This window comes from Phodopus roborovskii, unplaced genomic scaffold (assembly GCF_943737965.1).
Source record: "Phodopus roborovskii unplaced genomic scaffold, PHOROB, whole genome shotgun sequence".
Taxonomy (NCBI): Eukaryota; Metazoa; Chordata; class Mammalia; order Rodentia; family Cricetidae; genus Phodopus; species Phodopus roborovskii.
The window spans coordinates 18,651,279-18,675,582 of record NW_026126540.1 but is presented as its reverse complement, the minus strand read 5'-3'; the positions used below and the strand labels follow the sequence as shown (position 1 = coordinate 18,675,582).

General features: G+C 41.2%; 2 protein-coding genes across 5 annotated transcripts in view; one reads left to right on the top strand and one right to left on the bottom strand.

The window, feature by feature from the left end:
• Fbxw7 (F-box and WD repeat domain containing 7) overlaps positions 1-20,201 on the bottom strand; it is a 159,137-nt gene extending 138,936 nt beyond the window's left edge. For 2 of the 4 annotated variants that reach the window (XM_051199292.1, XM_051199293.1), the window contains exons 1-2: positions 19,724-20,201; positions 82-188 (exon numbers count right to left, since the gene is read on the bottom strand). The gene's annotated coding sequence lies outside the window, so the exon portion shown is untranslated. The remainder of the gene's footprint in view (positions 1-81; positions 189-19,723) is intronic. The other 2 variants (XM_051199290.1, XM_051199291.1) reach the window with 1 other exon arrangement.
• Positions 1-23,988, top strand: part of LOC127232913 (translation initiation factor IF-2-like) — a 35,542-nt gene extending 11,554 nt beyond the window's left edge. The window contains exons 2-4 of the mRNA XM_051199240.1: positions 19,503-19,881; positions 20,034-21,674; positions 22,878-23,988. Coding sequence (XP_051055197.1) covers positions 19,503-19,881; positions 20,034-21,147 — 1,493 coding nt within the window. The 3' untranslated portion in view covers positions 21,148-21,674; positions 22,878-23,988. The remainder of the gene's footprint in view (positions 1-19,502; positions 19,882-20,033; positions 21,675-22,877) is intronic.
• The last annotated feature ends 316 nt before the right edge of the window (positions 23,989-24,304 follow it).

Genomic DNA, 24,304 nt, shown 5'->3' with positions numbered 1-24,304 from the left:
TACAACCGTGTTTCTGACAACTAGAGAGCGAGCGCCCAAGGCAAGCCAAAGCATCAGGAAGAGAGACAACAGGCAGATGACCTTCACTCAGCCTGGGTGCTCCCTGAGGAAGGGAGGATCAGCAGAGGCAGACCCAGGTTCCTAGGGAGGCTGGCAGATGCTGAGTTTTGATCACTGTTTATGCAGATCTAAAAAAAGCATGCCTCAGATTGGGGGGAAATGGCTTTTTTTCTCTTTAATGCTACCAATCTTCATCACTAAACCAAATTCCAATATATCATCTCACCAGAAGTGACTAATCAATTTCCCCAGTTGATAAAATAAGGTGACACTACTCAAAACTTCACAGTTTAAGAAAGATTTTGTAACTTGTAAGGCTGTGTTTCCTCCGTCGACTGCGTGCACAAACAAGACTGTAAACTTAGTGTGCATCTGACAGCCTTCCTAAGCAGATGACAGAGGGAAAGGGGAAAAGGAAAAGAGAAATACAGAGAGGGGAAAGAAAGGAAAGAGGCTGGAGAAAAGAAGCAGTCTCAAATCTCATCCACCCATACAAGAATCAGCAAGAGGTAAGAAAAACTTATTTGGGGCTGGAGAGATAGCTCAGCTGCTAAAGGCTAGTCTCACAACCAAAAAGAAAAGAAAAACTAATTTTGAGATCTAACATGGTCAATCCAAGAACTTCAAGGAACTCAGTTATAAGGAAAAAAAGGGGAAGGGAGAGAGGGGGAGGAGAATGAAACCTAATTAATAGGAAAAATAGGGCCAGCAAGATGGTGATTATTTCCAAGCCTGACAGCCTGAGTTTGATCCCTGAAACTCACTTGGTCAAAGAGAACTGACTCCCACAAACTGTCCTCTGACCCTCCACACCCACATGTGGACATATGCCCATAGGCTCACAAATACCACATGTGCCAACACACATATGCACACATGTACATACACACAGGTTGATTGCAAGCACACACATACAAAGAAATCAATGTTTAAATAGTGAAAATTAATAAAAGGAAGAACAATGCATGCTCTATCAAACTTAGAGAATATATGATGGGAGAATGTCCTTTTGTATGCTGTAAAAATGTTTTTCTCTTATTGGCTTAATAAAATGCTGATTGGCTAGTAGCCAGGCAGGAAGTGTAGGTGGGGCTACCAGCCAAGGAGACTGCTGGGAAGAGGAAGGCAGTGATTGAATCCCACGTAGTTACAGGGAAGATAGGTTGCTGGGCATTCTCCAGTAAGCCAAAACCACAAGGAGATACACAGATTAATAGAAATGGGTTAATAATTAAGAGAGCTAGCCAATAAGAAGTCTGAGCCGTTAGCCAAACAGTTTATAATTTAATATAAAGTATCTGTGTATTTATTTGGAACTAAACAGCTGTGGGACCAGGCAGAACAGAAACTTCCTCCTTCAAATACATAATTAAATGCCACTGAAAAAAGCCAACACCTCCATAATATACATGTGGGTTGGGCTCTGTTCTAAACTGTCCAACAGTACAGGCAGTACAGGGTAGCAACTGATGTCTCCTGAACTAGAGCTGAGCTGTCTACATCAACCCCAGGTCAACTACTAAGTCCGGGTGGAACTTCGAGCACATTTAGCACCTTCATGCCAAGCTTGCAATAGGAAGTAGGATTGTGTGGAAAGGGGCTAATGTAGTGGGAATTCACCAATAGTTTGGGGGTACTGGCCCTAAGGTGTGGCTTCACTGTGTGCCTATGATCCCTTTAAGGAAGAGGGTGGGTCTCTCTCACTCTCGTAGGTGGTGGTCTGAACATCCTGCATTGCAGCATCCTGCACCTCCAAGGGCAGAAAACCAGGGCTGCTCCTTACCTTCATTGTGTAAGTGTTCCCCAAATAAATATCTGTTCTTCCTTTACTCGGATATTCACGGACTTCATTTGGGTAACTGTCACCTGGTTAGGGTTGGTTATAAATTGTATTAGTGTTGGGGGTGAAATATGAAGTTTAGACTCAAGAATCTCTTTTGGAAAAGAAAATGGGGAATGGATGAAATGCGATAATAGGTAGATTAGTGTATCTACTTGTGAACTATTTTAGTAACTATTAGTTATAGACAATTTACATTGACATAGATTCTTATATATTGATACTTATGTAAAATTATCTTGTATTCCTGTCTTAGATAATTTGAATATTGTTACAAACTTGAAAGTATATGTCATATGGTTAGGTTCCTCTTTGTATTTACAATGTTTTTGCAAACTAATGTAAAGTTATTTTTGTCATGCTGTATGTATATATGTTTCTACATATGCTTAAGATATTCCATATATTGATATAATTTAAGATATTTTTGTCATATTGCACTATACAGTTCGACCTCTGATCAAGATATTTACAAATAAATGTATATAGTTATAACTTCAAGGTCATTGTCTTCATTATGCACATTTGTTTAAAGACTGTTCATTTTTACATGTGAAGTTTCAATCAGTAAGCAATATATATTATTGAGAATTACAGGTTATAGTCGCCCAGGCTTTTTAATGCCTAATTATGTTTGTCAGGTTCTCTAGATGCACAGGGATGTACTAAGCATAGATATTTGATCTTCAAACACTTCAAAGGCCTACAGAATATGGCATTTAAATATTCTAATAATTTAGAATTCTATTGACACGAGACATGACTGCTCCTGACAGCAACAAGCTATCCCCAAGAGATTGTTGGGCACGGGAGACCCTTCATTTGGAGTTTGTTTTCTTCATGGCAAAACTGGCCTATTGGGCAAAAGACTGCCCCTGCCTCTACTGCTGACATTAAGCCCACTGTCCAAACTGCACAGGCACGTTACAAAGATAAGGGACTGCTGAAGCATGCCAAGACAAGGTAGGACAGTCTTTCAAATTGTCCTGCTTCTGAAAATGGTCTTTCAGATATTCTAGGCTTTAGCCAAAGTGGGTTGCCCTGACGTTACTGTGAGACCTTGGGTGACTGTCCAGGTAGCCAGCTGTTTCTGTCATTTCTTGCACCTTTCAGAAATCACCTGCTTGTACTTTCTGCTTACCCAACTACTATTATGTTCCTTCTCAGGTCTTTGATGAGGTTGAAGACTAGATAGTCACAGCTAATATCCTCTCATATCTTAGCTAGGGCATATTAGATACAAGATTTAGACTTTCCATGTCAGGACAGCTATTGGAGTAATCTAATATGGCATTTACCCATGGCCTTGACATTTAGTCTGTGTTTCTTGCTTGATGTTGCTCTTGCTGGTTGTAGGTCTAAATTTGTGTATGTTTTTACCTTTCTTTCTCCTGGACAATACTTGTTATCTGTTCATATTGTATATAATTCTGTATTAGGTTTAAAACCCTCTTATTTAGATAAAAAGGGGAAGTGTAGTGGGAATTCGTTCTACCAACAGTTTTGGGGGTACCAGCCTTAGGATATGGCTTCAGTGTATAGACATGATCCCTTACAAGGAAAAGGAAGGGTCTTTCTCGATCTCTCTTGGGTGATGTCTGAGCATCATGCATCACAGCAGCCTGTGCCTCCAGGGGCAGAAGACCATGGCTGCTATTTACCTTCATCGTGTGAGTCGTTCCCCAAATAAATATGTTATTCTTTTATTTGGACATTTCTTGATTGCCTTAATCTGTCCTTCAAAATAAAATCTAATGCTACAGTGCATGGCATTAAGCACTCGAAGTAGTTTCTGTCAATTCACTTCCGCAATACCAGTATTAACAGCCACTTTAAGAAAGAAACCTGTGGTAGGAAGTTCAACAATGTCTAAGGACAGAAAAAGCTTAAGACTTCTGATTCTCTTTGCCCCAATCCCTAGTTTCCATTAGCAGAAGTCATCCTTGTTAATACATTTTTAAAATTTTAAAGGGGGCTGTTACATTTTATTGTTGTGTGTATGTGCATATGTTTGTGAGTTGTTATATGTGGGTCACCGTGTGCATGCAGAGGTCAGAGGACGACTTGCAGGAGTCAGTTCTCTCTACCATGTCAGTTCCAGAGATTAAACTTAAGGCTGTCAGACCTGGAAGCAAGCAGCAACTGAGAATATCAGACCCCAATTCAAGCTTTTTCTCAAAAAAATATTTACTTTTAAATGTGTGGGGGGGGGGGGGAGACACACGAGTGCTGGTGCCCTGGGAGCCAGTTATAGGAGGTTATGAGCTGTGGAGTAAGGGTACTGAACCTGGGTCATCTGGAAGAGCAGTACATACAAGCTCTTAACAGTGGAGTCATCTCTCCAGCCATCCCATTTCAGTATTTTTTTTATCTTTAATGGAACACTATGTTATAGTTTCAAATTCTCAGATGGTAAGTAATACTACTTACTAAAAGTAGTGAACTGCCTGCCTACTATGTACAGGGGCCTGGGTTTGATTTCTACCACTGAAATAAAAAAAAAACAAACAAAACATTTAAAAACCAATCCCAAGCTTAGCTCTTTGTAAGGTAATAAAATTAAAATGTGAAACTTTTAAATCTCCAGATAAACATATAAAAATAGAAGTGCAGATATCAGAAGTACTTTTTCAATGAAAGTATCAGTAACATACTGAGTATGGACTTACTCTAAACAAAGTATAAGAAAGAAAAAATTGTGACATAGTTTAAGTGATCAAAGACAAATTACATTAGGAAGATATTACACAGTACCACTTAATAACAGACTCAAGGGATTATCAAACATTATTTCTCAAATTTCTGCTATGCTTCATGCACATCCAACCACAATTTTCAAACAGTAAATGAATCTCCCTCTCTGAGGATGCCATTAAGTGCCTGTAATCCCAGCAGTAGTCAGCTAGAGGCAGAAGGATCAAGAGTTCAAGGTCAACCCAGACTAGTAATTAATTAAAATCTGAAAACTTATTAACTGAGTATAAAACTGACCAACAGTCCCTTCCTTCCACCCATTTTGGCAGTGCTAGGTATGGAGTCCAGAGCCTTGTACATGCCAAGCATGCATACTACTACTGAACTGCACCAACCCCCACCCCTACTTTATATCTTCAATACATTTTACCTTTATAAACTTGTGCAAGTGAAGTGACAATGTCTTGGACACATGCCCTAAAAGTGACACTAAAAACATAACTAGAGCCAGGCAATGGTGGCACATGCCTTTAATCCCAGCTCTTGTGATTTTTGTGAGTTCTACAGAGACAGGACAGGCTCCAAAGCTACAGAGAGAAACCCTATCTCAAAAAAAAAAAAAAAAAAAAAAAAAAAACATGACTAAGAACCAAGGTTCATGCCAAGCCACTCAAATACGGCTTAAATTTCACAATTGCTTTGAAAATCAACACATACCTAGGAACTGCTTTTCTTTGAGCCTGCAATCTTCCTTCCAAAACAATGAAATCCTACAATTTCTTCTCCTATGCTAGTACCTGTGAAGCACAGCACATAGTTTCCTGAGTTCAAATTCCTAGTCCTGTGCTCAACTCAATCTGTCTCCTCTACCTATAGCATGTGACAAAGTGAGAAATAAACTGTAAACAGTGTATGTGGAAGTCTTCAGCACTGTGGATTGACACACAGTAAACATTCACTAAGTCTAACAATGACCATGATGACAAATGTCAAATTATTAATTTACCACATGACCAAATTTATATGCTTACCTCCTAGATTCACACAACTCTCCCTTCTAGCTAATTACCTGTAAATAACTAGGGCAAGTCTAAGACTAAACTCAATCATTAAAAGAAAAAAGATGCAGTGGCCACTTCCTTGCTTCCAATTGTGCTCTTCCCTTTTTTCAAGCCTCAAATGCCTCAGCTATGGGCAATAATACACAATCATTTGGTTTGGCTCTAACTTTTATTTAGCATTATTATTCATTCAATCACAGTTCATATATAATAGAAAGGTAATAGAAAAATATTCATCTTTTTTTTCAAGCACAACACCAGAAGAGGCCTATGGTTACAAAAAGCAATCGCTCAAAATCATCTTACAGATCTTACAAAATGATCTTACAGATCAATGACTATGGGTCATTATACCATCGGGGTCACATAGCTAGCTATCTCAGTGTGGAGGTCATGAAGAATTTGGCAATGGCAAGTTTCTGAAAACACAATATTTGAAAGTTAATTTAAAATCAGGTGCTGAATGAATCTGAGTAGTATGTGCCTGTTGTGTCACATGACTTCACTAAAGTCTTGGTTCTGAATACAGAACACAAGCACTTTGTACTATGCATGTCATGCCCCGCTGCACCAACACCCACTGCCTAAAATGTGCTGGGTCAGATTCAAGACTACGGTAACATGTAGTGTTTTTACTGTCCATACAAAATTTCCTGTCCTAGAGAAACATAATGGTTTAATTATGAAAAACAAAGGCTTTTAATATATTCCTACCATCATTTCTCAGAATGCAACTTTAATGTATTCCTACCATCACTTTTCAGAATGCAAATGTGAAATTAGTCTATGTCTTAATTATACTGTATTAGAATGTTTGCTTTGAAAAACAAGTTGCTGGCTCAAGCATCATTTCAAAAAAATTATTCAGTAAATTTTGGCTTAAAATTAGAACAAAATTTCCAACAATTTCTAAAATTGCCCTAAACATACTACTGCCATTTATACTGCACAATTAAGCAAAGCAACATTCTCAGCACTGACAATTATAGAATCAAAATATCAATCAACTCTGGAAAAATGCTAAAAATGTCTATGGCCTGCAGTTCAAATATTCAACTAAAATTTAATTCTTTATGTAAAAATTAGCAAGCATCTCATCATACTAGCATGTAAATTTGCTTTTGTCTTTAAACAAAATGATATAACAAAGAACTGCTTTAAATTGTATTTACTGCCAGTAAATGGCTTAACCTGTACATACATTTTACATGTCTATACCCACGACTGAATATAAATCTCTTAGACAAAAGGCAGACAAGTTTACACAAATGTTTAAGATGCCTGTTTGTATCAGAATCTTACTACTGAATCAAGAGAAGCAAACATGAAACACATCTCTACCAGCTGTGCAAAGCAGCCTTGGTTCTAGATGTTTCTTAGAAATGAGAAAGGAAGAAAGTCACATTAAAACTATCAACTATAAAAATTTGCTTCTTGGGCTGTAGAGGTTGCTCAGTGGTTATCTTTCAGGGTTCCCAAGTTCAATTGCCAATACCCATGTTGGGCAGCTCACAACCACAGGTTAACTTCAGCTCCATAGGATTGGATACCCTCTTCTGGCCTTCACAGGCACTTGCTTGCATACATGTTGCATACACAGATACACACACATGTGTAAATTTTAAAAAAATAATAATAATATAAAATTTACTTCTAATTCACTGAATAAGTATTTACACTTAAGAAGCACCTGGTTTTGCAGGTAATGAGACAAAGCTACCAGGTTAGAGGATTACTGAAAACATTCCTGTTTTGTTCTCTTCCAATCTTTGTTCATATACCATATGCCTACTATGAAGCAGGAATGTTAAGGCATTTGGGAAGGAGAAATTCACTAAACAAAGTAAATAAAGACATGATCCCTACCTTCAAAGAAAGTAGAAAAGAGAAAGAGAAAAAAGAATCACATCAGATGGTATAAAAGCTTCAGACAATTTAAGTAAAAAATAACTCACTATACTTACATTAATCAAGACAAGTGTTCTGAGATGATCTTTTAGTAGGGTCGTAAGAGAAGAACCCTCCAAGCAGAGGAACAGTAAGGTGCAGGTTACTTACATGTGTGTTTGTATGGCCTCCACATCCACAGATTCAACATCCTTAGTTTAATTCAAGATCAAAAATATTAAAGATAGAAACAAAAATTTAAAAAGTGCTTGTTGGAGATGAGATGGCTCAATTAGTAAACAGTTGGTTATGCATGCATGAAGATCTGAGTTCAGATTCCAAGGATAAATGTTAAAAACCACCCACTACACTCAACACTAGGCAGCCAGAGACAGATGGAACACAATTGGTGAATTTCAGGTTCAGTGAAAGACTTGCCTCAAAAAAATGAGGCAGAGAACAATGTAAGACAAACCAGATGTCAACCTCTGGAGCGCGAGCGCACACACGCGTGTGCACGCGCACACACACACACACACACAGGGGAGGGAGAGGGGAGGGGAGGGAGGAGGGAGGGAGAGGGAAAGGGAAAGGAAGAGGGAAAGGGAAAGGAAGAGGGAGGTATGTACAAATGCAGGAACACAAAGAAAAACTGCTTGGTGTAATTGAACACACATTTTTCTCGTCCTAAACACTGGACTTAACAATTGTTTAAATCACCTTATATTGTATTAACTAGAAGTAACCTAGAGATAAAGTATGCAAGGTGATGCAGTTGGTTATAAGCAGTGCTACAGACAGTCTGGGGGATTTGGAACCAATACTGAGGGACAGCTGTATACACACATGTACACACACAGACACAAGCAAACATAAAGTACGCACATGTTTTATATATCTGGAAACATAGCCAGTCTTTTGCATATAAATGATAAAAGGCATAAGAACGGCAAACTGAAAATGATGTGACTTGATTTTCGCCAGGTGGCAAACAAGCAATGCCATATCCAAGAGAAAAATCTGTTCTTCCCAATTCCTGCTTTAGGGCATTAGGGCTTAACTGTCTCCCAAGAATAAAGGGACAGTAAGAGGAAACCTGCATGTGGATAGGATTTGTACTAGAAAGGCTACCAGCCAAGAGTCAACTGAGGCAAAAATGGAAAGAAAAGCACAGAAACTAAAAGGCTCATGAAATGGACAGGGAACGCAAGATTTAATTTTAAACAATGTTTAAAAAGAGAAGACAGATAGGAAAACAAGTTCCTACATTAAAAATTCCTTGGCTTGGTAAGTCATAAAACAAGAGAAGGAGAGAAAGAACACGTGGCCCAGGGTTCCCAATCAGATGACTTTCTTCACCTGGATGTGTGCTCGCCCTTTTAAAGTGTATGTCTTACAAAATACACACTCTGGCATTCATACCTCACAAGCCCTCAGTTCTCAATATGCTTTTTTTTATTTTTTTATTAATTTATTTTTTATTTTACATATCGATCCCAGTTCCCTCTCCCTCCCTCGTTCCTTCTCTCCCACCCTCACATGCACCCCAACCACCCTCCCCTCCCCTCCCACCAACCCCCACTCCACATGCAAGGTGATGCCCTCCAGGAGGGGTCATCTAAATCTGTCAAGTCATTTGGAGTAGGAACTAGGACTTCCCTCAATATACTTTTCCATGAGTAGTTTACCACCTGAAAAATTAGGAAAACCTCTCAGAAAGTGGGAAAATTTTCCCAGTGTTTAAAAGAGATCATATACACTCTTTAATTATTTTTAAAACAACTGCCCTTTCACCTTAAAAAAAAAAAAGTGTTGTCAACTAATTTCCCTATGTCTTTCTTAAAGAATAAATGTTTATCAATAACCAGTTTTTATGCAGACTCTAACTGGTAAAATATCTTATACAAAGAATATATGCAAATGAAGAGTGGGGGATTACTTACAAAGGTTTCCCAACACTGGCATTACTGGTATTTAGACCAGATAATCCTTTTCTTTGAGCAACTGGCCTATATATTGTTTATACCAGTTTCTATTCATTAGATACCAGCAATTAGTTAATTAGTTCTTTTACCTCCCCCCTCGAGCTCCCACTGCCCCTCTGCTCCTCCTCCTCCTCTCTTCTCCTTCCATATAGCTGTAACCATCAGAAACACCTCCACTAAGATGGCACAGGCCTTTAATCCCATCACACTCGGGAGGCAGAAGCAGGGGGATCTCTGTGAGTTTGAGGCCAGCCTGGTCTACAAAGCTACACTGAGAAACCCTGTCTCAAAAAATCAAGGAAGGAAAGAAGGAAGGAAGGAAGGAAGGGAAGGAGGGAGGGAGGGAGGAAGGGAGAGAGGGAGGGAGGAAGGGAGAGAGGGAGAGAGGGAGGGAGAGAGGGAGGGAGGGAACATCCACTGTTACAAATGAGTTACTACAATGCCTGATATGACCCTAATTTTTCCTAAAAACATAGTATCTCCAGGGTAGGTATTATTTTCCCCACCACAGACAAACTGAACAGATAGATGAAATAACTTGCCAAAGGTCCCACAACCAGTAACTGTGAGCACCTGTATTTGTACCCACAGGATAGTAGTGCCTGGAGTTCCTGCTCTATAATCATTGTTAGTTACATCATCACATATTTCATGTGATTTTTGAAAAGTAATACAACATAAAAAGGTAACCATTAAAAAAAAAAAAAAAAACTAAGTATTGAAAAAAAAAAAAAAAAAAAAGGAAGTGAAATTGTAAAACCTCCCAAACCCACTCAGGATAAACTAACTTTCAGCACTAAGGTCACCGCTGTAGCAACCACAATAGGTAAGGGAAAGCGAAACCACCATTTGTGAAGATCTTTTCTACATTATCTTTTAGAAAATTCACAACATCCTGTGGAGCAAGTATTATCCATTTTCGCTAAGTAAGGAAGCTTTAATGGAAAAGAGGTCTGTAACCTTTAAAGGTTCACAATTTAATTCAAGATACAAGAAAAAAAAATTTTTAATGAGACAAATCAAGCTAACTATTTCAATTAAGGATAATGAAAAAGGAGGAAATATAAAATGGGAAAATGCCATAAAAACAGGCAGGTTCTCTGTGAACTGTCTCAAAAATGGTAGAGATGAAAGGCAAACGGTGGGAATCTGGAAAGAGGTAAAAACACGAAGATAAACAAAGGTCTGGAGAGTAAAACAAAAAGCCTGAGCTAATCAATTTAAGTGGTAAGTGAAGGCAAAGATGAACACGTTGAGGCTGCCTTAACTGGGGCTGGGAACAGAGGCCAGCTCTGTGTGTTGTGCTCAAGGTGCTTCCAACTAAGCCCAGCTACAAAAACCGGGAAGCACAGGTTTGATTCATGGCAGTTTCCAACAAACAAAGTCAGCCAACCTAATTTCTTAATTTCTGTTTTTGCTTTATTGTATGCATCTTGTCTCCTCTAGCCAGAGATAAGTTTCAAGCAAGCAGGTATTTTGATGATCTGTTCACTTAAGTCAATGCCTGACACAGTAGGTGTTCAGTAAATACCTTCTGGTGAATAAAGACAATATCCAAAACAGAGATATATTCAAGACCAAAGATCACAAATGACATCAGCTTTCAAGAAGATAGCAACCTCACAGAAACAATAACTTAGTACAGAGCATTTACTGAGCAGTGAGCCAGACTCTGTGCTGAAGGCTTTCCTGCATGCCACTCAGCCCTAATTACTCTGAGAGCTCCAGGTTACTATTATCATCACAGTTTTACAGGAAACACATTGAATAAATAATCTGTCCAAGACCACAAAGTAGCAGAACTGGAACTTGGGCCATCACCTCAAAGTTTGCCCCATTTATTCATATAGAATTACTAGCATCCCTGTATGTGAGGCTAGGGAATAAAAACAACTAATCAGGGATAGCAAGGGAGGTCTGACCTCTCCTATTAGGTATGGTGGAAATTTTTCCCACCCTGGAACACAATGATTATGAATACAGATTAGAAATTCAATGCTTTTAAGAATCCAGATGTTGAAAAGCCATGAACAAAAACCAATCTCTAACCAACATTTCAAAGAGTAGCAGATAACAAGTGGTAACACCCCAAGTCCACAACCCAAAGAAATAACAGGGTGTGACCTCTGACTAAGACTGACCTCAAAACTTCCGGACAGGCTCCCCACGTCTGCTTCTCAGCCCTCCCTCTTCTGCCTTGCTGTCTCTCTATATATACATTCCACCTCTCCTCTCCTACTCAATGACTTTTATAGCAAATTTAAATATCTGTTTCCTGCTCCAATTTCTCAATCCAGTATTAATTAAAATCATTATCTTTCTAAGGTGAAAACAATCTCCCACCTGTGTGAAAATCCATGGAGAAAGCCCCCCAACTCCTTCTGCAAGCCCTCTAAAAATCTTATCACCAAATCCACAGCTAAGAGCTACCAGCCACACAGAAAGTGACAGATGATTGAGTTCTTAAAGAAATCCTGACCAGTTCCTCCTTCTTGAAAATAACTCAAATGGAAAGAAAGAAAGCTGGAGATGTAACTTCAATTGCTACCAACAAGAAAAAGTTAAAGTACTGAAAATCTTAAAAATTAGATCTTCATTACATTAACCATCTAACCAGAAATCAACTTTCAGAAAAACCAACCTAATTTTGCATTGACAACAAAACCTAAACGAAATCTGACTAAAAAGGAGAAAATAAAGCAAAAAGACTAGAGCTAACAAGATCATCACTACTAAGAAATGTCTCAATCTTTTATCTAGCCTGTGGGTTTTTATATACTTAAATAATAATTCCATTAAATAAAAAAGTTATAAGCATAACCAAATGGTTCTCAAGTCATAAAAAAAAAAAAAGGCCTTCCAAATACAAAAACATCAGAAGAACTGGAAAGTGGGTTAAAAGTTCTGGGCAGACACTGCTCTTACAGAGGACCCCAGTTTGGTACTTAGCACCCACACTGCACGGTTGACAACCACCCGATGCTCAAACGCCAGAGGATCTGACACCTCTGACCTCTCCACAGACACACATACACATATAATTAAAATAATATAGGTTTTCTTTTAGAACCTTAAGAAGCAATATTCCTTACATATGCTGATAAAACCAACTATTCTAGATATGAATAAAAAGTATTTCTTTCTGAAAGCTATTTTGTATTTAAGGAACATTATACACACACAAATCATTTTATGGGGAAAGAAAAAAGAAATTAGGTATCTACCAATAATGTGTTCACCTAAATAAATGTATTTCAATCTCAGTTTTAAATGTAACTGGTACAGATAAAACTATTTAGCTTCACAATTTCCCGAAGCTTTTTTATTTCCAGAGTTAAAAGGACAGACAGTAAAGAGTGAGAACAACTGATAACTCAATCTCAAAGTGTTTTAGGAATAATTTTAAGTATATTTATATGTAAACATGTACTTACTAAAATATATATAAATGTCATATTCACTTAGTTAATACTCCATTTGCATATGACACAAAAGGTATTATGAGAAACTATCAGTGAAGCAGCATCAGAAAACAGCAAAAATCGGACGAGTGACAGCTCAGTGGCTGCTCTTCCAGAGGTCCTGAGATCAATTCCCAGCAACCACATGTTGGCTTACAACCATCGGTAATGAGATCTGGTGCCCTCTTCAGGGCTGCAGGCATATGTCCAGGCAGAACATTGTATATATAATAAATAAATCATATTTTAAAAATGAAAAAAATCTCATTGTATATTTTCAGACCTATCCCAGAATGGCTTTATGGGGAAAATCTCAAAGTAGAAAAATGTAGTAGTAAGAGTTCACTATTTGAAAACAAATTTATTCATCTATTTACAATGTTAATGAACACACACCAAAATGCTCACCATCCCTGAGGGTTGCCAAAGTAAAATATCTCTATTTGAAAGCCTTGCAGACATAAGAGAAATTCCTCTCTTTTAACTGCCACCCATCCTTTGATTTTATACCTAAAATCTCAGCACCCCAGAAGCTGAGACAATAGTATCTCAAATTCAAACCAACCTGGGTTATGGCAAGAGAGACTATCTCAAAAAACCAGACACACACATATACACACACACCAGCCTCACAAAAAAAGTACTAAACATACTTCATAGTAATCCTCTCAAAGACACTAAAATGGCCAGACTATATGCTCTCTCTTTCAAAAAGAAAAAGAAACCACACAGAATGAATAGTTCACACTTTGTTATCTGCAGATTAAACCAATCACAAATCAAAATATCCAGGAAAAAAACATCAGTACAGTAAATTTTGCAAACTTTGTTGTTATTCCCTACATGACATAGTATAACTGTTAACCATCAATATTGCAACTGTAATCTAGAGGTTAATTTTAAAGGATATGGAAGATGCACACACACACAATAGATGTTATATGTAAGTACTTCTTTCTTGTTGCATTATTTATGGGGGTCACACACAACACCACACAGGTGGAGGTCAGAGGACAACTTTCACCATCAGCTTTAGGGATGAAACTCGGGCCCTCAGGTATGGTGACAAGCCACCAAATTGTACCTTTTAAATATTTCTATATTTTATGTAAAAGACTTAAACATTCTCAGATTCTGGTGATACAGACGGATCACTATAATAAACACAGCTTTGAAACTAACTAAAAAGGAATCACAATTGTACTGTATTGTATAAAAAAGAGCATCTTGAGACAAAATTTGTAAAACTAAGGTAAATATATTATCATTTAATACAGGTATTAGTATTTGTTGACATATAAAACAACATTTTAACATTAACTATAGCCAGGCATGGTGGTGTACACCTTTAATCCCAGCAATCCAAAGGCAGAGGCAGGCAGATTTCTGTGAATTTGAGGACAGCTTGATCTACAGAATGAGTTCCAGAACAGCCAGGGCTATATAGCAAGACCCTCTGAAAAAAAAAAACAAAAACAAAACAAAACAAAAACAAAAACAAAAAAAAACGACATCAGCTGTAACATTAAAGCTTGCACCAAATGAACAGCTGGTCCTTTCTAGGCAATACATTTGCAATATATTTACTCTTAAAGGTAGCAATGTTGTTTAAAATGTACATTCAAATTAAATAGTTTAAACTATAGCAACCCTCAAAAAACAAAATGAAAATAATTTTGAACTAAATTATGATTTTTTTTTTCTTTTTGGTTCTTCAAGATAGGGTTTCTCTGTGTAGCCTTTGCTATCCTACAATTTATTTTCAGAATCTTTCAAAGGTAAGCTTCTACCACTAGGGGAATAGAGCTCAGTGGTAGAATGCTTGATTAGCATGCACCTTGCTTCTGAGTTCCAATCCACTGACAACCAACCCCCCCAGGGGGTGAGGGGCATGGGGCTTCTTCCTTCACAGATTCTTTTAGCCATAATACAATGAGAATGACCCACTGGCTCATGTACTGAATGCCTGGTCTCCAGCTGGTAAAAACTGTTTGGGAAAGACTAGGAGGTGTGGCCTTGTTTAAAGAAGTATGTCACTGGAGATGGGCTTTGCATTTCAAAAGCCCACAGACCCAGCTTCTTGGGCTTGTGTGTCAGATGTGAGCTCTCAGCTACTTCTCCAGTGCCATGCCTGCCTGCTACCATGCTTACCTACTATGATGATCACAGACTCACCCTCTGAAACTGTGAACAAAAGTAAATACTTCATATATACAAAATTCCCTGGTCATGGTGGTTTGTCACAGAAATTAAACAGTAACTGAGACACCATACTTCTCATCACTATAAAGGCAATTCATCATTACCAGGCAGCCCAGCATACCATCTGGAAAACACAGTCCACCTAAAATGGCCAATCTGGCTTTGTAGTATATGTAGCTCACTTTATATACTGGTAGATCTAGGTGTCCTCTGCCAGGGGATTATACACTTCACCCTACAAGCCAAATCCCGACATCTACTTCTTGTTTTTATGCATGAGATCCCATTGGAGCAGTTATAGCTTGAGTTCATATTATCTATGCATGAGATCCCATTGGAGCAGTTATAGCTCGAGTTCATATTATCTATGGCTGCTTTCACATAGCAGGAACAGAGCTGCAAGTTATGACAGAGCATGTTGACCCACACAGAAAAGTTGCCAACCCTTCCTCTAGATCACTTCTCCAAGAAACATCTTCAACGTACATTTAAATGAGCTTCTGCTAAGCCTCACACACTCTGGAGCTCTCTGGTGCTAAGACACACACAGATATGCACCCTCAAAGCTCTCTCATATTAACAGCAAAACTGCCACGACAAAGAATATTGATGCTACTATTCCCCATCATGGAGTCCCACCATATTAATAAATCATATTAATGCTAAAAGTTTACCTTTTTAAACCCCTTAAACATATCTTCACCCATGTAAGAAATGGAGAAAACAGGGGAGGGGGAGGCCTAGATAGCAGATATTCTATTACTATCTGCTCATCCCAAAATCACTGTAGCCCTACCTCCTTGTTTAAAAATTTCTATTCCTGGGTTTCTGCCAACTGGGTATTCTCTTAAGAAGCCAAAGAAGCTTTGGAAGGTACTGAATTCAAACTAAGGAACATAAAGATAATGATTATGTGTTTCTACTCACAATCCTTTATCCTTGTCAAAAACAACACCAAATGGTAACCATAAAGATGCCTGAATATTCTTGTGTCCCTGACACTTCTGTGCCAACCCAGAAATATCCCCTCCACTGTGTGGGCCACAAAGATGCACATCCCTGAAAATTAACAAAAGGAAACAGCCTTTCCTTTCAGCAATTTTTAGCCCTACTTCAATAGTACTAAGACCAAGCCTAGCTGCGCTGTGGTGGTGCCCACCTTTAGTCCCTGGGGAGGGATTAATCACCTAGGAGGCAGAGGTACTCTGATCTCTGAGTTCAAGACCAGCTTGGTCTATAGAGCAAGATCCAGGACAGCCAGAGCTATGCAGAGAAACCCTGTCTGGGGAAGGGGGGTTGGAACCAAGCTTAAGATTATAATAATACAAGGAAATATCAAAAACCTGAGTTTTGAGAAACTAATCTTCCATTTCATTTCTAAGTTCACAAAGTCTTGTGTGTTCTGAACATGTCTCAGTATCTAAATATTCTACTGAAAACTTCTAACTGTTGCTAAAACAGAATTATATGCTCTGGACTGAGTCGGCAGCTATGTTTAAAGACTGCTCCTCTTTTCAACTGCCATTTTCACTCACTTATGAAGCATCTCTTTGGGGAATGTCTCTTTTTACTATGTCTGTGCTAACACAAATCTGTCTCGTCATCAAAACTGTAAACTCATTTTTCAGCTCCTTACTCAGTATCAGTAATCTCAGAAACATAAAGGCTTTAAGAATGACTCCCATTGCTACCCACACTGTCAGCACATTACCCAAACTACTTTGCAGTCTTGAAAGCTATATGGGGCAGGCACTAAGGAGTAGCTCAGTTGCCAAAGGACCTGATATCATGCACAAAGCCCTAGGTCCCATCCCCAGTCCTACATAACCAGAAATAGTGGCACACACCAGTAAGTTTAGCATTCAGGAAGTCAAGGCAGGATCAGGATGATTAGATGTTAAAGGTCATTCGCAGCTACACAGCAAGTTCAAGGTCAGCCTAGAAGAAGAGACAGATTCAAAAGGCAAAGAGAAAGAATTAAGAGAGGGAAGGAAAGAAAACAGAATGAGCCAACACATGAACTATATGGATATCCATCTCTTACCCCAAAATTCCACATCCAAAGCAAAGTCTGCTGCTGTTTCTGAATTCCTGCTCATGAGAAACTACTAGCATCCCGCTAAAAAAAAACATTCAAAGCATTTCCTTTTCAAGCAGCCCCCACATGGTGTAAAATGGTTGGTTTCCTAGAGAAACAAAATCCTAAAGCCAGCATAATGTCTTTCATTGTAAATAAAGTATAATTCTTCCCAATCACTTGAAACTACCCTCTCTGGAGCAGTTTTCAGATTCTTTTATGAACTGTAACCATGAGCCTATACAAGTACAAACTGATATTACCCTTAGTTGAGAACCTCCATCAGTAGGTAGGTATTCCCACCAAGCTAACTTCCTAATTAGATCTCCCCTTTACATGTTCTGACTCTTGAGTTTTTAATATTTTGTTTGTATATGCTCTTCTCTTCCTGAAGGAGCCCTTCCAAGATTTGGCTCAGAGGATCCAATTATTCCTGAGTAGTCCAAAATCAACATTTCCCTAATGGAAGGTGCATTGACAGTCCCTGGCATATGGTGATCTTGGAGTAATAAAGATAATACATTTCCTCCTTTCCTACAACTTTAAAAATAAATTAAAAAAAAAAACTACTACCACTACTACATTAGTGTGACACCTGTGGGTCAGAGGACAACTCTGCAGAGTCCACCTTTGGTTCTCTAAATTAGACTTAAGTCCTCAGACATGGAGAAAGCAGCTTTACACACTGAGCCATCTCCTACAGTTTTATGCAATTTGTATTTGATCTCCTCTGTTATTCGTTTAAAAAAAAAAAAAAAAAAAAAAAAAAAAAAGGTATCCCAAAGACCAGAAGTATCAAATGTTCTGTTCTGTTATGTCTACCAATTTGCAAAGAAGGTCCTCAAGTTAATAAGCAACTTTGACCAGATGCAATACACACTCAAAAGTAGAATTTCTTGGTTTACAGCCCCCTTCTTCCCAAAAAGAAAAGTATGCAAAACTAGGTCTCTCAAGTCATCTTTTTCAAAAAATGGAATCATGACTTTCTCAGGATCACAAAATAAGGTTAGCAGATCCAAAAACATGTTTTATTCTAAACTTAAAGTTACATTCAACATTCAATATTTTCATGCCAATTCCCACTTACTAAGTAGAACTTCGTGTTTTATGAAAACATATAAAGAACAAAAGCATCTAAGGAAAAATAGAAGAGCTTGAAAATCCAAATGAGGGCAAAGTCATCAAAGAAATGGAAAAAAACTATAAGTACTCAAGACTAAAAAGTTGGGACAGATAACATAAGAGAATAACAAAAATCTACAAAAGCAAGAGAAGAAAAACTCATGGTTGGCTTTAGCATTCCTCAAACTGTAACTTGTAAGTTTGAGGAGGCAGTTTGAAGAAACTAATAAACTTTCATACTAATTACTTTTAAAAGAGCGGGGAGAACAGGACCCAAACATTGTGAAATGTAAGAAACTTTCAAACAAATTTAATCATGATCCTCAATGGAAAAATTAAAATAGATAAACAAGCCCAGGTTTCCATTCATTTCTACAGAGCATCTCTATTCTGCCCACCTTCTGAATGGACCAGAATTATCAGTCTTACACTACCTATGTTCCTTGCTACATAAAATCCCACAGTATGTTTAACCCTACATATGTGAAACATTACATTTCTATACCTCTAATTTAAAGCACTCTTAAGATATCTGAAATACTTTCTTGAAAGAGTAAGAAGTTTCTCCTAAGTTGACAAGTTAAGTAAGAAAAGCCGAGTGCATTCCCTTTCAATCCTAGGAAAAACGTGCTATCACATAAAAGGTATTACTCTCCCCGCAAAAAAAAAAAAAATGGTATGAGCATTAGGGAAGAAGAAAGTACTGCAACTTTCATGAAACGGTAGGTAATGCATTAAGTGACCTCCCCAAATTCAGTCTCAAAGAGTTGCGCATCCTAGGAACTTGGACTCTCCTGAGCTACTGAAACATGCTAGTGTCCTCCTTATGCATCAGAATCTCTGGACGTGGGAAATACGGCGTCCGCAGCAGCAAGCTCCCCTGAGTAATATGAATATTGGTCCTTCTCTCAAGGACAACTTCAAAAACAACAGCTAAGAAAGAGAGAGAAAAAAAGAATTTTTTAAAGAGTTGATTCAAGTGATTCCCACGTGGGAATCCATGGGAGTTTCCCTGAAACAAAAACCACTCTGTGCTGGGTCACAACCGGTGGCCAGGAAACTGTACAGGACAGACCTGTCCATGGGTTTTCTCGATTTCCCTTTGCCAATTAGTGTGCAGAAAGGTGCAAACGTCCACTCTGGAGACACAGCTCCTCAAAGTCAAACCCCCTGTACTTGCATTACTCTTGCAAACTGATGCTTTCTCCCCTCAGCGGGAAGGAAAGGTTTCCATAGCCAACCCTCCCGAGAAACAACAGCCAAACTCCAGCACCAAGCACCCACCGGCTCCCAATTGCTACCCTAGAATGTCCCCCTCCCCCGAGTCCACTCACGCTTTAGAGACGAGCGGTGGCGCTGACAATGTGGGCTGGCTCCCTTCCTCCTTCAGGCTGAGGCGGCAGCTGCGAAAGGCTCGGCGCGGAACTGAGGAAGAAGCGGTGCTAGCGTCGCTCCACCAGGCAACCACCCGGGTCTCTTCCGCGCTGCCGGGGTAGAAGCGGCGACGGCGACCCGCTCACCGTTTCCCCTCTTCCCGGGTCTCTGCAGGCTGTGGCTTCTGCCCGTCCTGGGCCACTTGTCCCGGGACAGTCACGATCGTAAAGCTTGATGATTTTGTTTGGGTAAAGTTTCCTCTGGGCGGAGGCTGCGGCCGGCCCCCCGGGTCCCCCCCGGCCCCGCTGCCCTGGGGGGGGCTGGGGCGGGGAGGGGGCGCCGAGAACTCCCGGAGTCCCGCCGAGGAGCCGAGGGGGGTGGCGGCGAGCCCAAGAAGCCCCCCAGAGGGGGTGAAGGGGAGGGGAGGGGAAGGAGAGGACGGCGGCGCCCGGGCCGCTCACCACGCCGCCGCGGCCGCTTCACATCGGGGTCCCCGCCCCCCCGGCCCGGGGATGGCTCCTGGGCTGGGGGCCCCGGCTCATACACTCCGCGAAGGGATGCTACGGTCCCGGGCGGCCGGACCGGACGGCGGCTAAGCTGGGGGCCCGGCGGGCTCGGATCGGCGCCGCCCCCGCTCCCGGCTCCCGCATGTGTCGCGGCGGCCGGGATCCCCTCCCTACACCTCGGGGGGTCCTTCGCCCCACACCCCGGGGCGAGGCAGAAAGCCCAGCCCCTCGCGGGCGTCCTCTCTCGACTGAGCAGCTACCAGTCCCGACCCGCGGCAGCCGCCTCCCTGCCCCCCGGCCGCGGGCTCCGGCTCCGGCTGGGGCTCCGGCGTGTGCAGCAGCCGCTGCCGGCCGGGAAGGTAAGGGGGGGAAGCAGACGGCGGCCGCGGCTCCCGCTGGCCCGGGCTGAGGCGAAGGTCTCGGCGGCGGCCAGTGCACGGGTGCCCGGTCTCTCGGATGCTCGCTCACTCACTCGCTCTCACGCTCTCACCGGCGGCGTCGGCAGCACCCGGAGCTCAGCTCCCTGTCTCCCTCGCTCTGTGCGGGGCTCTCGCCTCACTCCTGAGAGGGGCGGGAGGAGAGCGGCGCCCGGCGATGACGCAAGTCGCCTAGCAACCGCTCTCCTCCCCCTCCCTTCTCTTTCCTCTCAGCAGCGCCTTCCTTTGCTGGCCTTTACTCCCCCTCTCCAGCCACCCCGCCCAGAGAGACTGCGGCGCGTTCTGATGACGCATCAAGGGAAGAGGAAGTCGAGATCTGCGAGCGGGTGGGTGCGCCTCGGGCCGCGGGACTGCTGCTGCTACCGCCGCCGCCGCCGCCGCCACCGCCTCTACGGCCGCGTCAGAACTGGAGAGGAAGGGGAGGAGCCCGGGCGAGCCTAAGCTACCGCCTGATCTTACCCCTGACCCGAGGGCGGCGCGGAGAGAGAGCTCCGTGGCCGTTCCCTCCGGGGCAGGTGCGGACTGCTCCTCTGGGAACGAGGAGGAGGCCCCGGCTCGGGGCCGGGCTAGGGCGCGCACCACCCGAAGGTGAGGCAGTTGTCCCGGAGCAGGCTCTCCAACAGCGAGATGGGTGGGAAAGTTGACCTCCAGCCCAGTTGCTGCACCTGCTCCCGGGAGCAAGCGCCCCACCCTCCCCGTGGCGTGGGGCGTGAAATCTTGAGCCGCTTTTTGTGTGGTAGTGGTGCGGTGCGAAGGTCTGTTGAGTGAGTCAGTGAATGAATGAATGGATGCCTCTCGCATCGCAGTCCCGGAACTCGGCAGTGATGGTGGAAGTGCAAGTGTTTTGTAAATTGCGGCATAGAAACCTGAGAGTTGTAATACACCCCAAAGCCACCCTCGAACTGTGAAAGGAAAGGGATGCAAGTCGACGTTGAGAGCCGCAACTTCAGGCTTTTGTGGGAAAGGAGGTAAATTGCCGGGGTTGGGGAGCAGAGGGCTGAAAGAGAACCAACTCTGGATGTTTCTTTTGTTTTGTTTTTTACGTTTTCAAGGGACGGATGTAGGCGAGCCTCCCTTTTAAGAATCATTCTTGCTTGTCTCTTGAATTTTTTGGAGAACTGGTCTTGTTCATTACAGTGCTCTTACTATCTTCAAAAAAATTTGGTCCAGGTCTTAGGACTTAACTCAAAAGCGCGCTCTCGCGCGCGATCTTTCTCTATCTCCTCTCCCTCTCCCTACCTCCTCTCTTCCTCTTTCTTCCCCCACCCTCTGTCTTCCTCCCTTCTTCACTCCTTTCCTCCCTCCCTCTCCCCCCTCTGTTATTAATTATATTGAGCTATTTGTCCTACTGAAAGACCCCCACTGGGTCTTTCACTACAGATTCTGTTTAAGTTTTAGGAAAAACTACTGAAATTTGAACTGTGGTTCTGTAGTAAAAGAATTTTCAAGATAAAAAGGACCACAATCCTCAGAAATCTGCCTTGAACCTGCCCTTCTTAGTGGTGGGAGAATGAGATTAAAGCAGCAGCAAAGATGAAGGAAAACAAATTGCACAGTTGTGAGGCCGGACCCCTGCACCTTGCTTGGACTAAATACGCTGTCCACATGTTTGGGAAGCCCAGGGTTTTGCCTCATCTTCCTTCCACCACCACATGCAAACAGTAGATCAGTGAAATGTCTACATTGATAAATCAAGGTTTCATTTTTGTGCAAAGGCTGCAAAAAAAAATGTGAATAAAGGGGGTAGCAGGATGTCACAAAAGTAACAGCAGACTCACAAGTCGCACCAGGCCCTGTTGTACTTCACCTGAAATCCCAGGAGTCAAATATCTCACTCTAGTTAACACTGGGTTTGGCTGTCTACAAACATGATCCATTAAACCTGCCGAGTTCAGGTTAGATGCACAGGGAATCAGGTTAAATAAACAATAGCCAGACATGACTACAACATAATCCTTTTTGTTGAACTCTCTTCTGAACAGCAGAAATTAAATAGAATATAGGTTTAGAGGATTTTTCTGAAGCTGAACACCTCGGTGTTTAATTTTGTGAACTTTGAATGGGAAGAGTACAAACTGCGGAGCTGTGCAACTGAGAATGCTTCCAGAAACCAGTGTGCCATGCAGTGTTCAAAGGCCTGATCTGTTTCATTGCTGATGGTTCCACTTTAGAACCTCATCACTGAGGGACAGAATGGCACTCAGAAGAGCCCGGAGCCACCTACTGAAGATAGTAGCTCCACTGAGCTGGCTGAATAAGATCTGTTCAACTCCCCTCCCAGCCTGGCAGCAGGAGAAACCAGCTGCCAGACGCTGGCCGCTGGGGAGGAGGGAATTCATGCATCTCCAGTTTGTTCTATATCCTTTCAGTTCCATGTTTTGCCTGTTAATCAAGAGGAGAAACATATCAGTTAAATCAGATTTCCAAAACAGTAAATCAGGGTCAGAAACTTATTTTGGCTAACGGTTCTTTTCCTGGCTCATCACTTATCAAAGATCTGCATGTTGTGTTGAAATGTGACAAAGGGATACCTGCCTGTTTCATAACTTCCCTTGAAAGTGAGCTTGTATGAGAAACTAAGCAATGTTTTATTATCCCATGCCAGTAGTTTCTACTGTCAAAAGATTACATGACCTAGCTTACCTGGCAAAATATCTAAAATTGCCACTATAGTATATCAGTTCATTTTAAGCATTTTTTGAAATAGACTTTAAACATATAAGGCTATGAGTGATTATCAAAGAAACTACCCCGTAAGCAGTCAACCGAGTCAATCAGTGGCGTTTTGCTAATCCTCCAAAAGCCCTCTAACGACCTTCCTAAACACAACTCTCCCTCCTGGAAGTTACTGTTATTATGACCTTTGTGGTAATCATTTCCTTGCTTTTCTTTATTGTTTTATCACAGGTGTTCATCCCTAAGCATTGCATTGTTTAGTTTTTCCCTTTCTTGTGAATGGTATATAAATGAGATAATGTGTAATCTGTTATGCTTACTATATTTGCTCAACTGCTGTAATCCATATGTTGTTCAGGTTGTTTAGAGCTACAGTTTGTTCTCTTTCATTGCTGTTTATACAAGTGTCCCTTTGTAACAATGTGTAACAGTTTGTTTAGCCATTTTGTTGTTGATGAAAGTCTGGGTTCAGTTTGAGGCTTTTTGCTGTTGCAAAAAGTTCCTTAAATCTGTATTCCTTCATCTACATCAGATTCTGTGTGATCTGTACTTGAGAATGTATATCATAAACATGAATAAATAATGCCACACAGTCTTCTAACATGATACAGTCATATTAGCTACATATGAGTGCCTTTGCTGCACACCTTGCAGCTCTTGACAAACTCAATTTTCTCATTCTGGTCAGGGTGGCAAGTACCTGATGTCAGTTTTAACTTTCATCTCCCCAATTACTGACTGTGTTGAGGACTTTTCATAGATGCACTATTGTATTAGTCGGGGTCCTCTGTAGGAACAGAATTTAGAGGAAGGGGTTGTGTTAGCATCGTTTACAGACTGTGTTCCAGATAGTTGAATAATGGATGGCTACCAAAGAAAGGGACAAGAATCCAGTTGTTCGGTCCATGAGGACAGATGCATC